The 17,436-nt window shown below is 45.1% G+C and overlaps 1 protein-coding gene across 19 annotated transcripts in view; it reads right to left on the reverse strand.

The window, feature by feature from the left end:
• Nucleotides 1-10,509: 10,509 nt before the first annotated feature.
• LOC147100348 (neural cell adhesion molecule 1-like) overlaps nt 10,510-17,436 on the reverse strand; it is a 576,064-nt gene continuing 569,137 nt past the window's right edge. For all 19 annotated transcript variants that reach the window (XM_085967961.1, XM_085967951.1, XM_085967957.1 and 16 more), the window contains one exon: nt 10,510-13,033. In XM_085967961.1, coding sequence (XP_085824087.1) covers nt 12,934-13,033 — 100 coding nt within the window. In that variant the 3' untranslated portion in view covers nt 10,510-12,933. The remainder of the gene's footprint in view (nt 13,034-17,436) is intronic.

Genomic DNA, 17,436 nt, shown 5'->3' on the forward strand with positions numbered 1-17,436 from the left:
ATGAGTGCAGCTCCAACAACACTCAAGAAGCTCGACACCATTCAGGGTAAAGCAGCCCACTTGATTGGCACTCCATCCACCACCTTCAACATTCACTCCCTCCACCACCGGCGCACTGTGGCTGCAGTGTGTACCATCTACAAGATGCACTGCAGCAACTCGCCAAAGCTCCTTCAACAGCACCTTCCAAACCCGCGACCTCTACCACTTAGAAGGACAAGGGCAGCAGACGCATGGGAACATCACCACCTACAAGTTCCCCTCCAAGCCACACACCATCCTGACTTGGACCTGTATCGCCGTTCCTTCACTGTCGCTGGGCCAAAATCCTGGAACTCCCTTCCTAACAGCATTGTGGGTGTACCTACACCATATGGACTGCAGCGGTTCAAGAAGGCGGCTCACCACCATCTTCTCAAGGGCAATTAGGGATGGGCACTAAATGCAGGCCTAGCCAGCAACGCCCACATCCCATCAATGAATTTTTAAAAAAATCAAGCGGGCTGCTTTGTCCTGGAGGGTGTTGAGCTTCTTGAGTGTTGTTGGAGCTGCACTCATCCAGGCAAGGGAATTAAAATGGGAGAGAAAGGATTTATGTAATAGGAAAGTAATATCCAATTAAACATAAAGGCATACCTCAAGGGAGGAACATTTCATTTAGAGTCTGGTGGCTCTGTGCTGCTTCACACAGCGACTTCTCTGGAAGCTCCTTATCTTCCTCTCACTCCTGACTTGCACCTTGTAGATGGTGGAAAGGCTTTGGGGAGTCATGAGGTGAGCCACTCACCACAGAATACCCAGCCTCTGTACCCAGCCTCTGACCTGTTCTTGTAGCCACAGTATTTATGTGGCTGGTCCAGTTAAGTTTCTGGGCAATGGTGACCCCCCAGGATGTTGATGGGGGGGATTTGACTATGGTAATGCCTTTGAATGTCAAAGGGAGGTGGTTACACCCTCTGTTGTTGTATATGATCATTGCTGGCACTTGTGTGGCGCGAATGTTACTTGCCACCTATCAGCCCAAGCCTGAAGGTCTTGCTGCATGTGGGTATGGATTGCTTCATAGACTGTCTGAAGAGTTGCATTCAAGCATCTGTGCAACATCCATGGTGTTCATTAAAGAAAAGTATACCAATCTTAGAATGTTCAAATGGAGTATAGTCACTGCCAAAGAATTGTATTTGTTAATATTCGTTAATGTACAGTATCCAGGCAGTGCCAACAATAGCCATATCATATGAAAGTCCTGGATTTCCTACTTATTCCAAAGTAGCAACAAATTGCACAGTGGCCATTTGGAGAGATGGGTTACCAGTTCAAAATGTGGCTCATGCTTCCGCTCTGTAACCCCAGTACCCTTAGCAAAACACCGACAACAAAGCATGTGAAAGGCAGGAACTTCATCAAAAGGACATTTGAAGTGCTGAAGCAATGGTTCAAATGTTTGGTCTGTGTCACGGAAGCTCGACAATATATCCCAGATACTACACAACATAGCCATGGAAAGGGGCATCCACCTGTTTGTGGTTGAGGAGCAGCAAAAAGCCACGGTGCAAGAGGAGGAAGGTGTGGAGTGACATGAATCAGTCATTCATGAAAGAAAGACTTATGAAATAATACTGAGCGGCCTGTGGGTGGCGCTGTCCAGGGAGAGTATAAATACTCGGGCACGGGCCCAGCTTGCGCAGGACATTCTTAACAGGAACTAGTGAAGGACACAACTAGACCTCCATGTTGTAAAACAGTTGATTAAAGCTTTGTTTAACGCTTAGACCAAGTGCCTAGTAGTTTTCTTACGTCAAGGAGTTTCCAGAGAAGTCGCTTTGTGAAGCAGCACAGTCACCAGACTCTAAATGAAATGTTCCTCCTTTGAGGTATGCCTTTATGTTTAATTGGATATTACTTTCCTATTACGTAAATCCTTTCTCCCCCATTTCAATTTCCTTGCCAGTTGCATTCCCCTGCAAAAAATTCCAGCCTTTATTTTTTAAATAATTACAATCCAGGAAAAGGAATTCCCTGATATATAGCAGATATGCTAAATATCTTATTTATATCATAACACAGCAATTCAGAAAATTGATCATAACTTTATCCAATCACTCTTAAAAACTTTTCCCACTCAACCCATTGCATCCTGCCAGACCTCATGAGCACCTGACCTCAAGCATACACTCCCCTGATACATCAGCAACCAGCCTGACATGAGCAACCTATAAAGGAAGAACACATGTTCAGAGGGATCGCATTATTCCCTTTCCTGGCTTCCTGCCTTTTAAGCTTATATGAGGAAAATAACATGTCAATAAAGTACTTCCATATTACATGGTCATCCCAAGTACTTGTAAGCAGCTTCCTGCTTCTACTTGACCAGCCTAGAGGTACCAGTCTCTGCCTCTGAAGGCTCATGCCATGAGTCTCACTCTTCCTAATTTTCTCCACATCTTCGTAACAGCTGAGAGGAAAAGAGAGTGCAAGACATATAGACAGGCTCAGAAGCCCAGAAAATGCTGTCGGTGCAGGTTATCAGGATTTGATTTTTCTCGCAGTTCTGGAGAAGGTGGAGTGGCAATTCATTGATGCTCAGATTTGGGCGTAAGGATGGTGATGCGACCATCAATGCGCGCCCAAAAAGGAGGCCCATGGTTGGCCTGAAATTGGGCCTCAGGTTGCACGTGAATAATGTGGGCGAGCTGCGTGCGAGTGTTACACTCTCACAGGCAGATTGACCTTTTGTAGCAGCACATTTCAGGCTGTCTGGCTCTCCGGCAAAGGCTTCATAAGTGTTGGGGGGAGGTGAGGACGACAGCAGGACGAAGGGCCAGTCGCGGTTGGCAGCAGCTGTCAGGAATGCAGTGAAGCTGGGAGGTGTTCCTACTGGCTCTGCAGGAAAGCTTTGAAATTTTGTGTTAAAATAAGCTTACATTTCCTTGGCAGCTGTTGCTTACGCTGCAGCAGCTACTGAAGAATCCTGAGCAAGGCAGGCCCGACACCTGCACCGCTCTTCACAGCCCATTGTCCGAGAGCCGACCAAAAATAGGCCTTAGGCCCTTTATATACATTACATAAGGATAAATTAGGGCAGGTGACCAAAAGCTTGGTCAAAGAGGTAGGTTTTAAGGAGCGTCTTAAAGAAGGAAAGAGAGGTAGAGAGGCGGAGAGATTTAGGGAGGGAATTCCAGAGCTTATTCACTGCCTTAAGGGTATAACTTGCTTTTCACTATTTTTCTCAGAATTGTGTAGGTGGCTGAGTGTTGGAGAAAGGGCGAGATGTTGGTAAAAGGTCACTAACATGATGCTTCAATAGGGCCTAATGATATTATTGCACTGTGTGGTGCTGCATTATTAGCCCTCCTTTGACTGCTGCCACTGCCATCCCTCCTGATTGGTCCCCTCCAGATCACCGCCACAACACCCGCCCGCCCCCCCCGATTCATCCACAGACAACAACAACAACTTGTATTTATATAGCAACTTTAACGTAGTAAAACGCCCCAAAGTGCTGCACAGGAGAATTTTAAGACAAATAATTTGACACCGATCCACATAAGGCGAAATTAGGGCAGGTGACCAAAAGCTTGGTCAAAGAGGTAGGTTTTAAGGAGCGCCTTGAAGGAGGAAATTGAGGTAGCGAGGCGGAGAGGTTTAGGGAGGGAATTCCAGAGCTTAGAGCCCAGGCAACAGTAGGCACGGCCACCAAAGGTTGAGCGATGATAATCAGGGATGCTCAAGAGGGCAGAATTAGAGGAGCGCTGATATCTCGGGGAGGTGGGGTGGGGGGGGGGTTATGGGGCTGAAGGAGATTACAGAGATAGGAAGGGGCGGGGACATGGAGGGGTTTGAAAATAAGGATGAGAATTTTGAAATCGAGGTTTGCTGAGCGCCTTGTTCCTCCTGCAGCTTCAATCCTCCCCGCTGTGCAATGTTGTGCAGAGCACAGCACACCACAATCATTCTGGAGACCCTGGCTCGTGAGTACTGAAGGACGCCTCCAGATCGATCCAGGCACCTGAAGCACATCTTCAGCATGCCGATTGCTTGCTTGATGACATTTCTGGTGGTCATATGGCTTTCATTGTACCGTTCTTGGGCATCAGTTGTTGTATTTCTCACGGGTGTCACCAGCAAAGTTTGAAGGGGGTATCTATTATCTCCTGGCAGACACCCCTTAAGTCTGCTGACAGGTCCAAAGAGGTCAGGGAGCTTGGGCTGCCACAGGATGAAAGCATCGTGGCAGCTCCCCGGGAATCTGGCGCACACTGGCGCAAACCTTTTCTTGTGGTTGCACACCAGCTGGAATGGCATCCCTTGTGGTTTACAAATACTCCTGGTTGGTTTGGGGGTGCGCAGATTGCCACACGTGCAGTTGATGACACACTGCACCTGTGAGAAGCCAGGTAGAGATGCAAACCTGAGCCTGCGCTCATTCTTCTATATTACACGCAACCTGCCGAACGCAGAGTTAAACCCGGAAGTCGGCGTGTTGGAGCCGGCTTCCCGATGCAAATGCATTTTCGGCCAGTTTTACCATTCACTACCCTTCCGCACCCCCCCAACCATCCATACCTAACCCCACGTGCTTATTTATTCCATTCATTTTTAAAATTTATGGGACAGTTGTCATCTCCTGATATAATCTGGTGACTCCCTTTCAAAGGTATTCATCAGCAGAAAACTGATTCAATAGCAAAATACTGCGGATGCTGGAAATCTGAAATAACAACAGAAAATGCTGGGAACACCCAGCAGGCCCGGCAGCATCCAATGATTCACTGCCTTAAGGTCATAACTTGCTTTTCACTATTTTTCTCAGAATTGTGCAGGTGGCTGAGTGTTGGAGAAAGGGCGAGATGTTGGTAAAAGGCGACTGACATGATGCTTCAATAGGGTCTAAAGATATTATCGCACTGTGTGGTGCTGAATTATTAGTCCTCCTTTGACCGCTGCCACTGCCCTCCCTCCTGATTAGTCCCCTCCAGGTCACCGTCACAACCCCCCCCATCTCCTCCTCAGAGTCAGCCACAGACAACAACAACTTGTATTTATATAGTGCCTTTAATGTAGTAAAACATCCCAAGGTGCTGCACAGGAGTATTTTAAGACAAATAATTTGACACTGATCCACATACGGAGAAATTAGGGCAGGTGACCAAAAGCTTGGTCAAAGAGGTAGATTTTAAGGAGCGCCTTGAAGGAGGAAGGAGAGGTAGCGAGGCGGAGAGGTTTAGGGAGGGAATTGCAGAGCTTAGGGCCTAGGCAACAGAAGGCACGGCCACCAAAGGTTGAGCGATTATAATCAGGGATGCTCAAGAGGGCAGAATTAGAGGAACGCTGATATCTCGGGGGGTTGTGGGGCTGAAGGAGATTACAGGGATAGGAAGGGGCGAGACCATGGAGGGATTTGAAAGCAAGGATGAGAATTTTGAAATCGATGTGTGCTGAGTGCCTTGTTCCTCCTGCAGCTTCAATCCTCCCCGCTGTGCAATGTTGTGCAGAGCGCAGCACAGCACAATCATTCTGGAGACCCTGGCTGGTGAGTACTGAAGGACGCCTCCAGATCGATCCAGGCACCTGAAGCACATTTTGAGCATGCCGATCGCTAACTAGCAGAAAACAGAGAGTCGGGATACATGGGTCATTTTCAGGTTGGCAAACTGTAACTAATGGGGTGCCGCAGGGATCAATGCTGGGGCCTCAACTATTTACAATCTATTAATGACTTGGATGTAGGGACTGGGTGTAATGTAGCCAAATTTGCTGATGATACCAAGATAGGTGGGAAAGCAAATTGTGTGGAGGACACAAAGAATCTCCAAAGGGATATAGATAGGCTAAGTGAGTGGGCAAAAATCTGGCAGATGGAGTTTAATGTAAATGCAAGGTTATCCACTTTGGTAAGAAAAATACAAAAGCAAACCATTATTTAAATGGGGAGAGATTACAAAATACTGAGGTACAGAGGGATCTGGGGGTCCTTGTACATGAATCATAAAAAGTTTGCATGCAGGTACAGCAAGTAATTAGGAAGACAAATGGAGTGTTGGCCTTTATTGCAAAGGGAATGGAGTATAAAAGTAGGGAAGTCCTGTTACAACTGTGCAGGGCGTTGGTAAGACCACACCTGGAGTACTGCGTACAGTTTTGGTCTCCTTATTTAAGGAAGGATACACTTGCATTGGAGGCAGTTCAGAGAAGGGTCACAAGGTTGATTCCGGAGATGAAGGGGTTGTCTTACGAAGAAAGGTTGAGCAGGTTGGGCCTATGCTCATTGGAGTTTAGAAGAATGAGAGGGGTTCTTATTGAAACATATAAGATTCTGAAGGGGCTTGACAGGGTAGATGCAGAGAGGATGTTTCCCCTCGTGGGGGAATCTAGAACTAGACGGCATAATTTCAGCATAAGGGGAAACCCTTTTAAATCGGAAATGAGGAGGAATTTCTTCTCTCAGAGGGTCGTGAATCTTTGGAATTCTCTTCCCCAGAAAGCTGTGGAGGCTGGGTCATTGAATATATTTAAGGTGGAGATAGACAGATTTTTGAACGATAAGGGAGTCAAGGGTTATGGGGTGCGGGCCGAGAAGTGGAGTTGAGGCCAAGATCAGATCAGCCATGATCTTATTGAATGACGGAGCAGGCTCAAGGGGCCGAATGACCTATTCCTGCTCCTACGTCTTATGTTCTTGTGTGTTGATGACATTTCTGGTGGTCATATGGCTTTCATTGTACTGCTCTTGTGCATCAGTTGTTGTATTTCTCACGGGTGTCACCAGCCAAATTTGAAGGGGGTATCTTTTATCTCCCCTCTGCTGATAGGTCCAAAGAGGTCAGGGCGCTTGGGCTGCCGCAGGTGGATGCATCGTGGCAGCTCCCCGGGAATCTGGCGCACACTGGCACAAACCTTTTCTTGTGGTTGCACACCAGCTGGAATGGCATCCCTTGTGGTTTACAAATACTCCTGGTTGGTTTGGGGGTGCGCAGATTGCCACACGTGCAGTTGATGACGCACTGCACCTGTGAGAAGCCAGGTAGAGATGCAAACCTGAGCCTGCGCTTATTCTTCTATATTACACGCAACCTGCCGAACGCAGAGTTAAACCCGGAAGTTGGCGTGTTGGAGCCGGCTTCCCGATGCAAATGCATTTCCGGCCAGTTTTACCATTCACTATCCTTCCCCCCCACCCCAACCACCCATACCTAACCCCACGTGCTTATTTATTCCATTCATTTTTAAAATTTATGGGACAGGTGTCATCTCCTGATATAATCTGGTGACTCCCTTTCAAAGGTTTTCATCACCAGAAAACTGATTCAATAGCAAAATACTGCGGATGCTGCAAATCTGAAATAACAACAGAAAATGTTGGGAACACCCAGCAGGCCCGGCAGCATCCAATGATTCACTGCCTTAAGGTCATAACTTGCTTTTCACTATTTTTCTCAGAATTGTGTAGGTGGCTGAGTGTAGGAGAAAGGGCGAGATGTTGGTAAAAGGCGACTGACATGATGCTTCAATAGGGTCTAAAGATATTATCACACTGTGTGGTGCTGAATTATTAGTCCTCCTTTGACCGCTGCCACTGCCCCCCTTCCTGATTGGGACTTTGTGGGGGGTGGGGTTGTGGCGGTGATCTGGAGGGGACCAATCATCCTTCCTTTACTGGTCGCCCCTCTCCCGATTGCTTTCCCTTTGATGACCTATTCGAGGCTGCGGCCAACGACGCAGTGGCACGAAATTCGAAGCCTCTTCCCGGCCGAGCTGCCTGGTGGATGCCCAGCAGGTGTCTGTGGCTCGTGGATCTCATCTAAATGAGGCCTGAGGCCCAATATCAAGTGTGGAGGAATCATCCAGGCCGGCGCGAACGAATCTCTAGGCCAACATCTTCAAATCAGCTTGGAGGGAAGCTGCACCAAAAATGCTTGTCATCTTTAGTTATTAAGTCAGATTGTTGCCTTGTAGATGATGTCAAGAGTGGTCTTCTACACATGACCAATGCACAAGTCAGAGGGAGCTGTAACTGTTCTAGTTGGTCCTGTCTTCTCTGGGAGTAACACAAGTAGGGACATGTCACTGTCCAATTTGGTAACCTCTGTGTAGTAAATGATTTACCCAAGGTTTTGTTCCAAAGGAAACCAAACACTGACAAAACTTTTGCATCCTAACTACCCATTAAATAAATTCTTCCTTTCAACAGACGCTTTTGTTTCAATCATGGTGAATGTGTCTGGAAGGGAAAAGATATCCATCCGCTGTATGGAAGCAGAACCCTATAAATTCAGATCTTGCAGGGACACAATTGGGATTTCTTCGAGTTGATGACCGATCCTAGTTGTCCGACCAACACTAGGGGGCGCTCGTAAACCTCAATGTTTGCTTCTGCAGAGAATACTGGTACTGGTTGGGCAGCGACAGATAGATGTTTAGTCCTTGCTGCCTCACAGAAGCTGCTACCAGGCTGGGCTGAACAGAAGTACTTAGTGCTGATAGCTGTCGGAGTCAGAAGGTTGTGGGTTCAAGCCCACGCCAGAATTGGAGCATGTAATTTAGGCTGGCACTTTAGTGCAGTACTGGGAGAATGCATCTGTTGTGTATGTACCTTTAAGAGAGAACTGTTTTACAGCTCCTGTATACTGTAGTACCGGCAGTGACCACACCTGTATATAAAGCCGGAGCAGGCTTCTGTACTTCAGTCGTGAGACTACTCTACTCTAGTAAACACCTGTTGATTGTTAAGTTACAGCCTCCGTGTAGTTCTTGGGGAAACATCCTATTTAAAGAATCACGGATCTAACAGCATCGTCAGCAGTGCTGTCCTTCAGGTGGCTCAGGTAAAAGTTCAAGATCAAGTAGCATTATTTGAAAAATAAGGAGCTCTCCAGCTTTCTGGCCAACATTCGCCCTTGGCAACCACCATCAAAAAGAGATCAACTAATGATTCATCTCACTGCTGTGGGATCTTTCAGTGTACAGTTCTCGCATGTACCAACATAATAGTTACTGCACTCGCAAAATAATTCATTGTATGTGAAGCACTTTGAGATAGCATAGTGGTTAGCACTGTTGCCTCACAGCGCCAGGGACCCGGGTTCAAATCCGGCCTCGGGCGACTGTCTGTGTGGAGTTTGCACATTCTCCCCGTGTTTGCGTGGGTTTTCTCCAGGTGCTCCGGTTTCCTCCCACAGTCCAAAAATGTGCGGGTTAGGTTGATTGGCCATGATAAAAATTGGCCCTTAGTGTTAGGGGTGATTAAATACGTGGGGTTACGGGGATAGGGCTTGGGTGGGATGGCTGTCGGTGTAGGGACCGGGTGCTAGGGTTTGGATGATCAGCCATGATCTCATTGAATGGCGGAGCAGGCTCGAAGGGCTGAAACTCCTGCTCCTGTTTCTATGTTTTGAGAGAATACTAAGGCACTATATAAATGCTTTCTCGTAAACCCCTTTGAATCTGTGGGCTGCTCTTATCCTGTGAATGCCATTCAGATTTACTGCGGCTAGCCAGTCTCCTGGCTATATTGCTCGCAGGATCTGTGTATTGGTGACCATCTTCAATTTTACCTTTAGGATGAAGGTAGACAGAGCCCTGCGGTCCAGTATCAACTATAATGCTTACAAACCTTTGGGTGTGAGCGATCACAAATGTGAAACCAAATCCCACCGCTCTGTCTCCCTTATTCCTGTGATGTGCATATTTGGTCTACTTCCGCTGATTTCGAGAAAGAATACTTCCGGTGACACCAGAGGTACTGGCTGAGCGGGACAACTGGGCCCTACATGTAACCTCTTTCAGCCAGTTCCTGTGATTCTACATCAGTTTTCATTGGGGATTTTTTATTTTATTTAAGCAATGTAAAAAATGGGAGTTATTAATTTTTTTTTAAAAGTAGTCCTGATGGCAAAAGTCCTTCTTTAAAGAGGATACAGATGGTGAGACTGCCTCTTTAAAAGCTGCAGAGATGATAAGGTTATTAAATTCCATTCCATTCTAGGTTTCAGTATTACTGTAGTTGTCTTGTTTTCAGCTCTTCTGATGAGTTGGTTCATTTATGCAGTAAGTAGCTGAACCATATAGGCCAGGGATTTCTCAGGATCGATCCCTGATGTGAGCCAGGGTGCCAGCAGAGGTACAGGTTCAGCGTCCCAAATCCGGCAACCTCGGGACCAAGGCCGAGCTGGTCTTCGGGTTTTTCCCGGACTTCGGAAGGTGTTTCTGATGTCCGAAGTCCGGAAACGCCTGAGCCCAGGTTGCGATATTCCCGGACTTCGGACATCAGAAACACGTGCCGAGTCCGGAAATGCCTTGGCCCAGGATGCATTTTTGGTAAGCCTCCCTCAGGGTGTCCGGATTCTGGAACATTTTACAGATTCCGGACCCCAGCCACCAATCGTCCCGGAGTCCGGAACATTCCAGACTCCGGAACTCCGGATTTCAGACACTCAACCTGTACTACCATTGGCTTCCGAATCAGAGAAGGAAGCATTTGCTTAAAACATGGACACAGCAGTCATCATCTTATTTTGTAATTTTTATTGAACACAGGTATCTGACATAATGCAAAGTCAAAAATCTCGGTTAGTAGTCAGTATTTACACCAGTGACAGTGGAAAGGTGGTTTAATCTTCACTCAATAAAAAGTTCTGTAACAGGAGAGAAGGCCCTAGATGCAGGGTATTCTAATTAGGGGTGACAGTGGAGGTTGGAGGCTTTAATCGTTATAGGGTCGAACAGATAAAGTCCAGCCTTTGAGATTTACAGTAGGGAGTTGTAAGGCCATTTTATATGTGTCTCCTTATTCGTTCAAGGAACAAGGGCTGGGCTTTTCCTCTTCTGCACTCGATAGCCAGTGATTTTCTGCCAATTGATGTGACTAGGGAGGAAAGTCACAGGTGAGTGCGGAAGGTAAATACCTCGGCCAGTGCACCTACAATGTGAACTGCTTTCGAAATTCTAAAAGGGGATCTGTGGGATGATTTCCTCTACTGGCTAGTTGAAGCAAAATGGTAAATGTGTTCTTTAGAAAAGCATTTATGATTTTGCTACAAGCAACACAGGAGAAAATCCTCTGCCCCAATGATTATATTCAGTTATCCGATCACTGAAGATTTGTTTGATGGCACAGTTAAGACAACAAACATTCATTCCTTTCGCTACGAGATCATGGTTACAATGATCTGTGTAAACTTGGTCCCATTTTAATGCCAGCACAAATATTACAGCAAGTAATGGGTTTAAATATCGCTGGGTAATTATATCAGGGGTAGGGCTTGATTTAAGGCAGCATTGGAATAAAAATGCCATTTCTTTTTGCTGTGTTCCTATAGTAGTAGATGAGTCCATAAGCTAATCTGATGCAGCCTCAAGTCACATCTGTGAAGCCTTATAGTTAGTGGCTGTGCGACTTAAAAGGTGCCTCCAGTGTCATCCCTAAAGTTGAATATATGCAAATACTTGAAGCAAATGACAAGACCAGTATTTCACAGTTTGAACTTACAAATTAGCAATGCGATCATTACTGGACTGAGACTGCACACAAAATAAAAGTACATGAAAGAGTAAAGCCCCATTGGATTGTGCTAATGGGGAATGCTCCCAATCTTACCATCATTGTTAAACATTACAGGCAATAAAACTTATAACACATGGAATTCATGCCCAAACATGTTTGCCTCCCCTTATTTTTATTTTTTTTAAATTTCCCCCCACCCCCCCACAGTGATGGCAATTTCCCACACAATCTTCAGAACTACCTGCTACACCTTTCACAACCAAGCTATGCTGAATTTCTTTGAAATACTATGACAAAAACACACTATAATATTCACGCATTCACAGTGCACAAGCTTGCAGTCTAAAAAGTTGAAACATTGCTTCAGAAACAGAAATGCGCTACATAATCCCTTTCATAGCGGCAAGAATGGAAGGCGTTTTTGCAGTGGAAACAAGCAGGAACAATTAACATAAATGTATATCAGACTTCAATGGCGTAAACTGGTCTTAATATGGTGTGCAATCATACGGCATAACTAAGGTCTTTTATTCTGATAGCAGATCAAATAAGCAATGCGTATTCTAACCAAGAGTAACGAGGGAAGGTCATGTAAACACTTCCATTCAACAAAAAATCATGGCAAAAGCAAGCAGGCTAAACTATTGTCATTTTAAACAAGCCTTGAAAAATAATTACAAAGCCTGTTACATTTACACACAGTTATAACATGTAAAGGTTAAACAATTATGGTTTGCAGTCTTAAACCAATAAACACTGAAAATAAAAGTTGGCAAAAATTAATATTCATTTCATAAAATTGAATACTGCAAATTGAAATATACTTCACATATGCAAATTTACAAACCTTCTGTTTAGTCAAAAGCTAACTCAGGATCAAAACTTGCAAATAAAAAAAATTATAAACAGGTTAAGATAGCAATGCTTTGTGCACATAATGTACTTGTATGAACAGTGAAGCAATCACATTTCTAGCCTTACAACGGTAACTTATAAAGCTGTGTTTTAATCAGTAATTTTTTTTTTAACTTTGAAAAAAGTAAGAGGATAAAAATCAGTTGTGGCCGTTTCTACAGGTATGTACCGAAAACTCTTCCTTTTGTTTCAACTATTCACTCTACTAACATAGGGAGAAACTGAAGGAGTATCTCAGTGCTTTCTAACTGAAGAACTCACACATTATCTAAAAATCACAATTCTTACTAAGCGCAGTGAAAAATGATAACTACAATTAAAGTACCCCAGGTAAATTTTTTTTTTCAACAAGTACCAATTTCAATTATGTGGTCAACCCTTTAATGAAGGAATTTTACAAAAAGCAAGTGTGCCACAATTGATCCCCTTTTCAGCTGAAATCTACAAACAGGAAAACATGTTCAAAAATAATAAGAGAGACACTGAAGGGAAACCGGTTTGGGGGTTTTTGTTGATCATGCTTTGCTTTCATTCTCATTTGTTTGTGTGGCTTCATTAGGAACCGTCTTTACTTCTGTCCCTTCTTGTTTGGGCTTCTCCTCTAAGGGGACCTTCCTGTCAAGCAGAAAGCGAGTAAGAACATTAATTACTATGATGCAAGTGGGAATAGAAAGCACACAGTACCAGGTGAAAGCATCAGAAACCATAAATGATACTGTAACTGTTCCTTGACCAGGAGATATATTATGAAGTATACGAGACTGTGGTGACTGTGCCATCCATATCTTACACTAAATACAATTTCTTGCCACAGTATTACTACAAATACTCTGTGCACAATGCTCAAAAACTACTTTTGCAGTGAATTTGGTCCTCGTGCACATTTGCAAAGTATCAGTAAATGGAACCAGCAAGGTACCGCCACAACTCACTACTTTTTGTGGATCTTCAAGTTTCCCAAGTTCCTGAACAAGGATGTTCCCAGAATCGGAGGAGAAGAATTGTGTTACATTTTTAAAACAAGCCTTCTGCATTAATTTCTGGTAAATAGTTTCAACACTAAGTATATAAAACTGTTCCAAAACAATATGACCAATGAAAAGAAACAGAACAGAGTATGTTACAGCATTGTATCAAAGGTATCTTGTATTTCTAAACACTTGCTACTTAAACATTAAGCATGCTTCAAATATGAACACAGCACAAGACTTACAGAAAGAATTATAGTTATGGAAACTACAAACTCTCCAAAGTAAAACACAGATAATAACAAATGCCAGTTAGTGCAATTGAAGTGCTGAGCTGCTTCATTCCACAGCTTCAAGGGTGTGCACCAAAGCAATCTTCCTGTAGGGCAACTCTCGTTAACTGAATGCAGGAGAACGAGGTGTGAAACATTACTATAAAACCTAAATATAAGCAAATCTAGTCTCTCTTGGAAAAAATCCCCACTAAAATATCAGTTCATTGCGATTTTCCCTCAGGTTTGTAATTAGGAAAAATGTATTTACTCAAAACGTGATAAATGTTTGGGAGAAGATACCAAACAAGATAACAAGGGTCCTTTCTTAAGTTTTTAGGTAGGATATTTATTTATAGATATATGGGTCAACATACTGACAAGATCCATCATGACAGCACGGTGGCATAGTGGTTAGCACTGTTGCCTCACAGCACCAGAGACCCGGGTTCGAATCCGGCCTCGGGCGACTGTCTGTGTGGAGTTTGCACATTCTCCCCGTGTTTGCGTGGGTTTGCTCCGGTTTCCTCCCACAGTCCAAAGATGTGCGGGTTAGGTTGATTGGCTATGATAAATTGACCCTTAGTGTTAGGGGGATTAAATATGTGGGGTTACAGGGATAGGGTGGGATATGTGTTGGTGTTGGTGTAGGGGTTACGGGGATTGGGTGGGATATGTGTCGGTGCAGGCTTGATGGGCCGAAATGGCCTCTATCTGCACTGTGGGATTTCTGTGATTCTGTGACTGTTTGACAGGAGCCCAGGACGTAATTTAACTTGACAATTTACTTTAACAGTAGCTTCTTCAATGGACTTTATGGTGTGGAACTGGGCCCCATACATGCCAGGAAAGTGTCACAGGTTTAATCCTTAGTGTCTCTTAAATTACCTGATCTCAGCCAGGGCCATGTTGAGGAGCTACAGTTCATGGGAGCTTTCTGCACCTAATCAATCCAGTAACCATTGGGAGTGTCATGTTGTCAAGTGAAGACAGTGGTGGTCTTGGCTGCCATGTTGTTCAGTCCAACATTCACTGACTAGACTTGCACCTAAAGAATGGGTATTGGTATGAGGTACCAGTGAGCTGCAGTTATGTGAAGAGGCTCCTCTTTCAGGAGAGAAAATGGGAGGGGCAGAGGAAAGCATACTGGAGGAAATAAAATCATTGCGGCTCCAACTAGTTAATTCTTGTTACTGAGGTGATTACACATTTCTTAAGTGGGACAAGGGAACAGTTTTAGGGTGTCCATTTTATAGAGTAGAGTTTGATGATGCAAAAACACAGAGGAAGTTTATTTAGAATTTGGTGAAACACTTTTAACTGATTGAGGTGGCAAATCACTTTGTATAAATGGACATTAATGTTCACAGAGACACAACTTTTCTCCCCTCTGCTCTCTCTCTTTAATACAATCATGCATGCTGGGGTAGAGTTCCATAGGTACTATCAGGCCTAAAGCATCTCACCCAAGTGATCATTCTTCATGTATGAGGCTTGGCAGGAAGTGGGAAAATGTGCATGCATGTAGAGTTGGCTGAAGACAACACACGTGGCTATATTAGAGTCATATACAGCACAGAAAGAGGCCCTTCAGCCCACCGTGTCTGCACTGGCCATCAAGCCCTGTCTATTCTAATCCCATTTTCCGGCACTTGGTCCGTAGTCTTGTACGCTATGGTGTTTCAAGTGCTCGTCTAAATGCTTCTTGAATGTTGTGAGGGTTCCTGCCTCTACCACCCTTTCAGGCAGTGAGTTCCAGATTCCAACCACCCTCTGGGTGAAAAAGTTTTTCCTCAAATCCCCTCTAAACATCCTGCCCCTTACCTTGAAACTATGCCCCTGATTATTGACCCCTCTACTAAGGGGAAAAGTTCCTTTCTATCTACGCTATCTATGCCCCTCATAATTTTGTACACCTCAATCAGGTCCCCCTTCAGCCTTCTCTGCTCTCAGGAAAACAACCCCAGCCTGTCCAGTCTCTCTTCATAGCTGAAGCGCTCCAGCCCAGGTAACATCCTGGTGAATCTCCTCTGCACCCTCTCCAATGCAATCACATCCTTCCTATAGTGTGGTGACCAGAACTGCACACAGTATTCCAGCTGTGGCCAAACTAGCATTTTGTACAGCTCCATCATAACCTCCCTGCTCTTATATTCTATGCCTTGGCTAATGAAGGCAAGTATCCCATGTGCCTTTTTAACCGCCGTATCTACCTGCCCTGCTGCCTTCAGGGATCTAAGTATATGCACACCAAGGTCCCTCTGATCCTCTGTCCTTCCTAGAGTCCTACCATTCATTGTGTATTCCCTTGCCTTGTTAGTCCTCCCAAAATGCATCACCTCACACTTTTCAGGGTTAAATTCCATTTGCCACTGTTCTGCCCATCTAACCAACCTGTCTATATTGTCCTGTAGCCTGAGGCTTCCCTCCTCACTATTTACCACTCCACCAATTTTTGTGTCATCTGCGAACTTACTGATCATACCTCCTACATTCATATCTAAATCATTAATGTACACTACAAACAGCAAAGGACCCAGCACCGATCCCTGCGGTACACCACTGGACACAGGCTTCCAGTCACAAAAACAACCTTCGACCATCACCCTCTGCCTCCTGCCACTAAGCCAATTTTGGATCCAATGTGCCAAATTGCCCTGGATCCCACGGGCTCTTACTTTCTTGACCAGTCTCTCATGCGGGACTTTGTCAAAAGCCTTACTGAAGCCACACCTAGTCACCCCCTCGAAAAATTCAATCAAATTGGTTAGACATGATCTCCCCCTGACAAAGCCATGCTGACTATCCTTGCCTCTCCAAGTGGAGACTAATTCTGTCCCTCAGAATTTTTTCCAATAATTTCCCTACCACTGATGTTAGGCTCACTGGCCTGTAATTCCCTGGTTTATCCCTACTACCCTTCTTGAATAATGGTACTACGTTAGCTGTTCTCCAGTCCTCTGGCACCAATATTGTTGAATTGCCTTACAGCTTTTAACAACTGAACCTTCCAATAGACACAAGTCCATTTCACTGGAAACTTGAGATTGGAACGTGCAAGCAGAACAATATTCCATCTGTCTCATTGGATATTTGGGGGTAAAAATTCATCTGTGCTCATTTTTTTGCCCGATGGGAAATGTCAATTTAGGACCACCTGCCTCACTGGCAGTGGTCCTCGATTAAGTCCCGGGAGAGGAGATGGAGCGGGCTGTGGATGGTGGGGGTGATTGTGGCGCCTGTGCAGTCGGGGGGGGAGCACTCCGAAGGGGCCGCTGAAGAAACCCGAGTGGGGCAGTTTGGACACCGCTCATCCGGAACTGATTTTTCCAAGGGGTCCTTCAACAGGCATTAAGCCCCATATTACACATTCAAGGGACGCCTAAAAAATGGGCGCAAGACATGCTAATTTCAACCCCCATGAAATCTTTTTTTTAAAAAGGTTTCTACTGCCGGATAAAGGAATTATAGGTGCATTTATTTATTAATAGACAACTATCCGGCACGGCAAGAGAGCCCCAGGTGGGCAGAGGAAACACTTCAAGGACACCCTCAAAGCCTCCTTGAAAAAGGGTAACATCCCCACCGACACCTGGGAATCCCTGGCCCAAGACCGCACAAAGTGGAGGAGAAGCATCCGGGAAGGCGCCGAACACCTCGAGTCTCTTCGCCGGGAGCAAGCGGAAGCCAAGCGCAGGCAGCGCAAGTCAACCCAAGCACCCCACCCACCCGCCCCTTCAACCGCCTTCTGCCCCACCTGTGACAGAGACTGTAGGTC

This window comes from Somniosus microcephalus, chromosome 26 (genome assembly GCF_052327205.1).
Source record: "Somniosus microcephalus isolate GS21.2 chromosome 26, FLI_Smic_1.0, whole genome shotgun sequence".
Classification (NCBI taxonomy): Eukaryota; Metazoa; Chordata; class Chondrichthyes; order Squaliformes; family Somniosidae; genus Somniosus; species Somniosus microcephalus.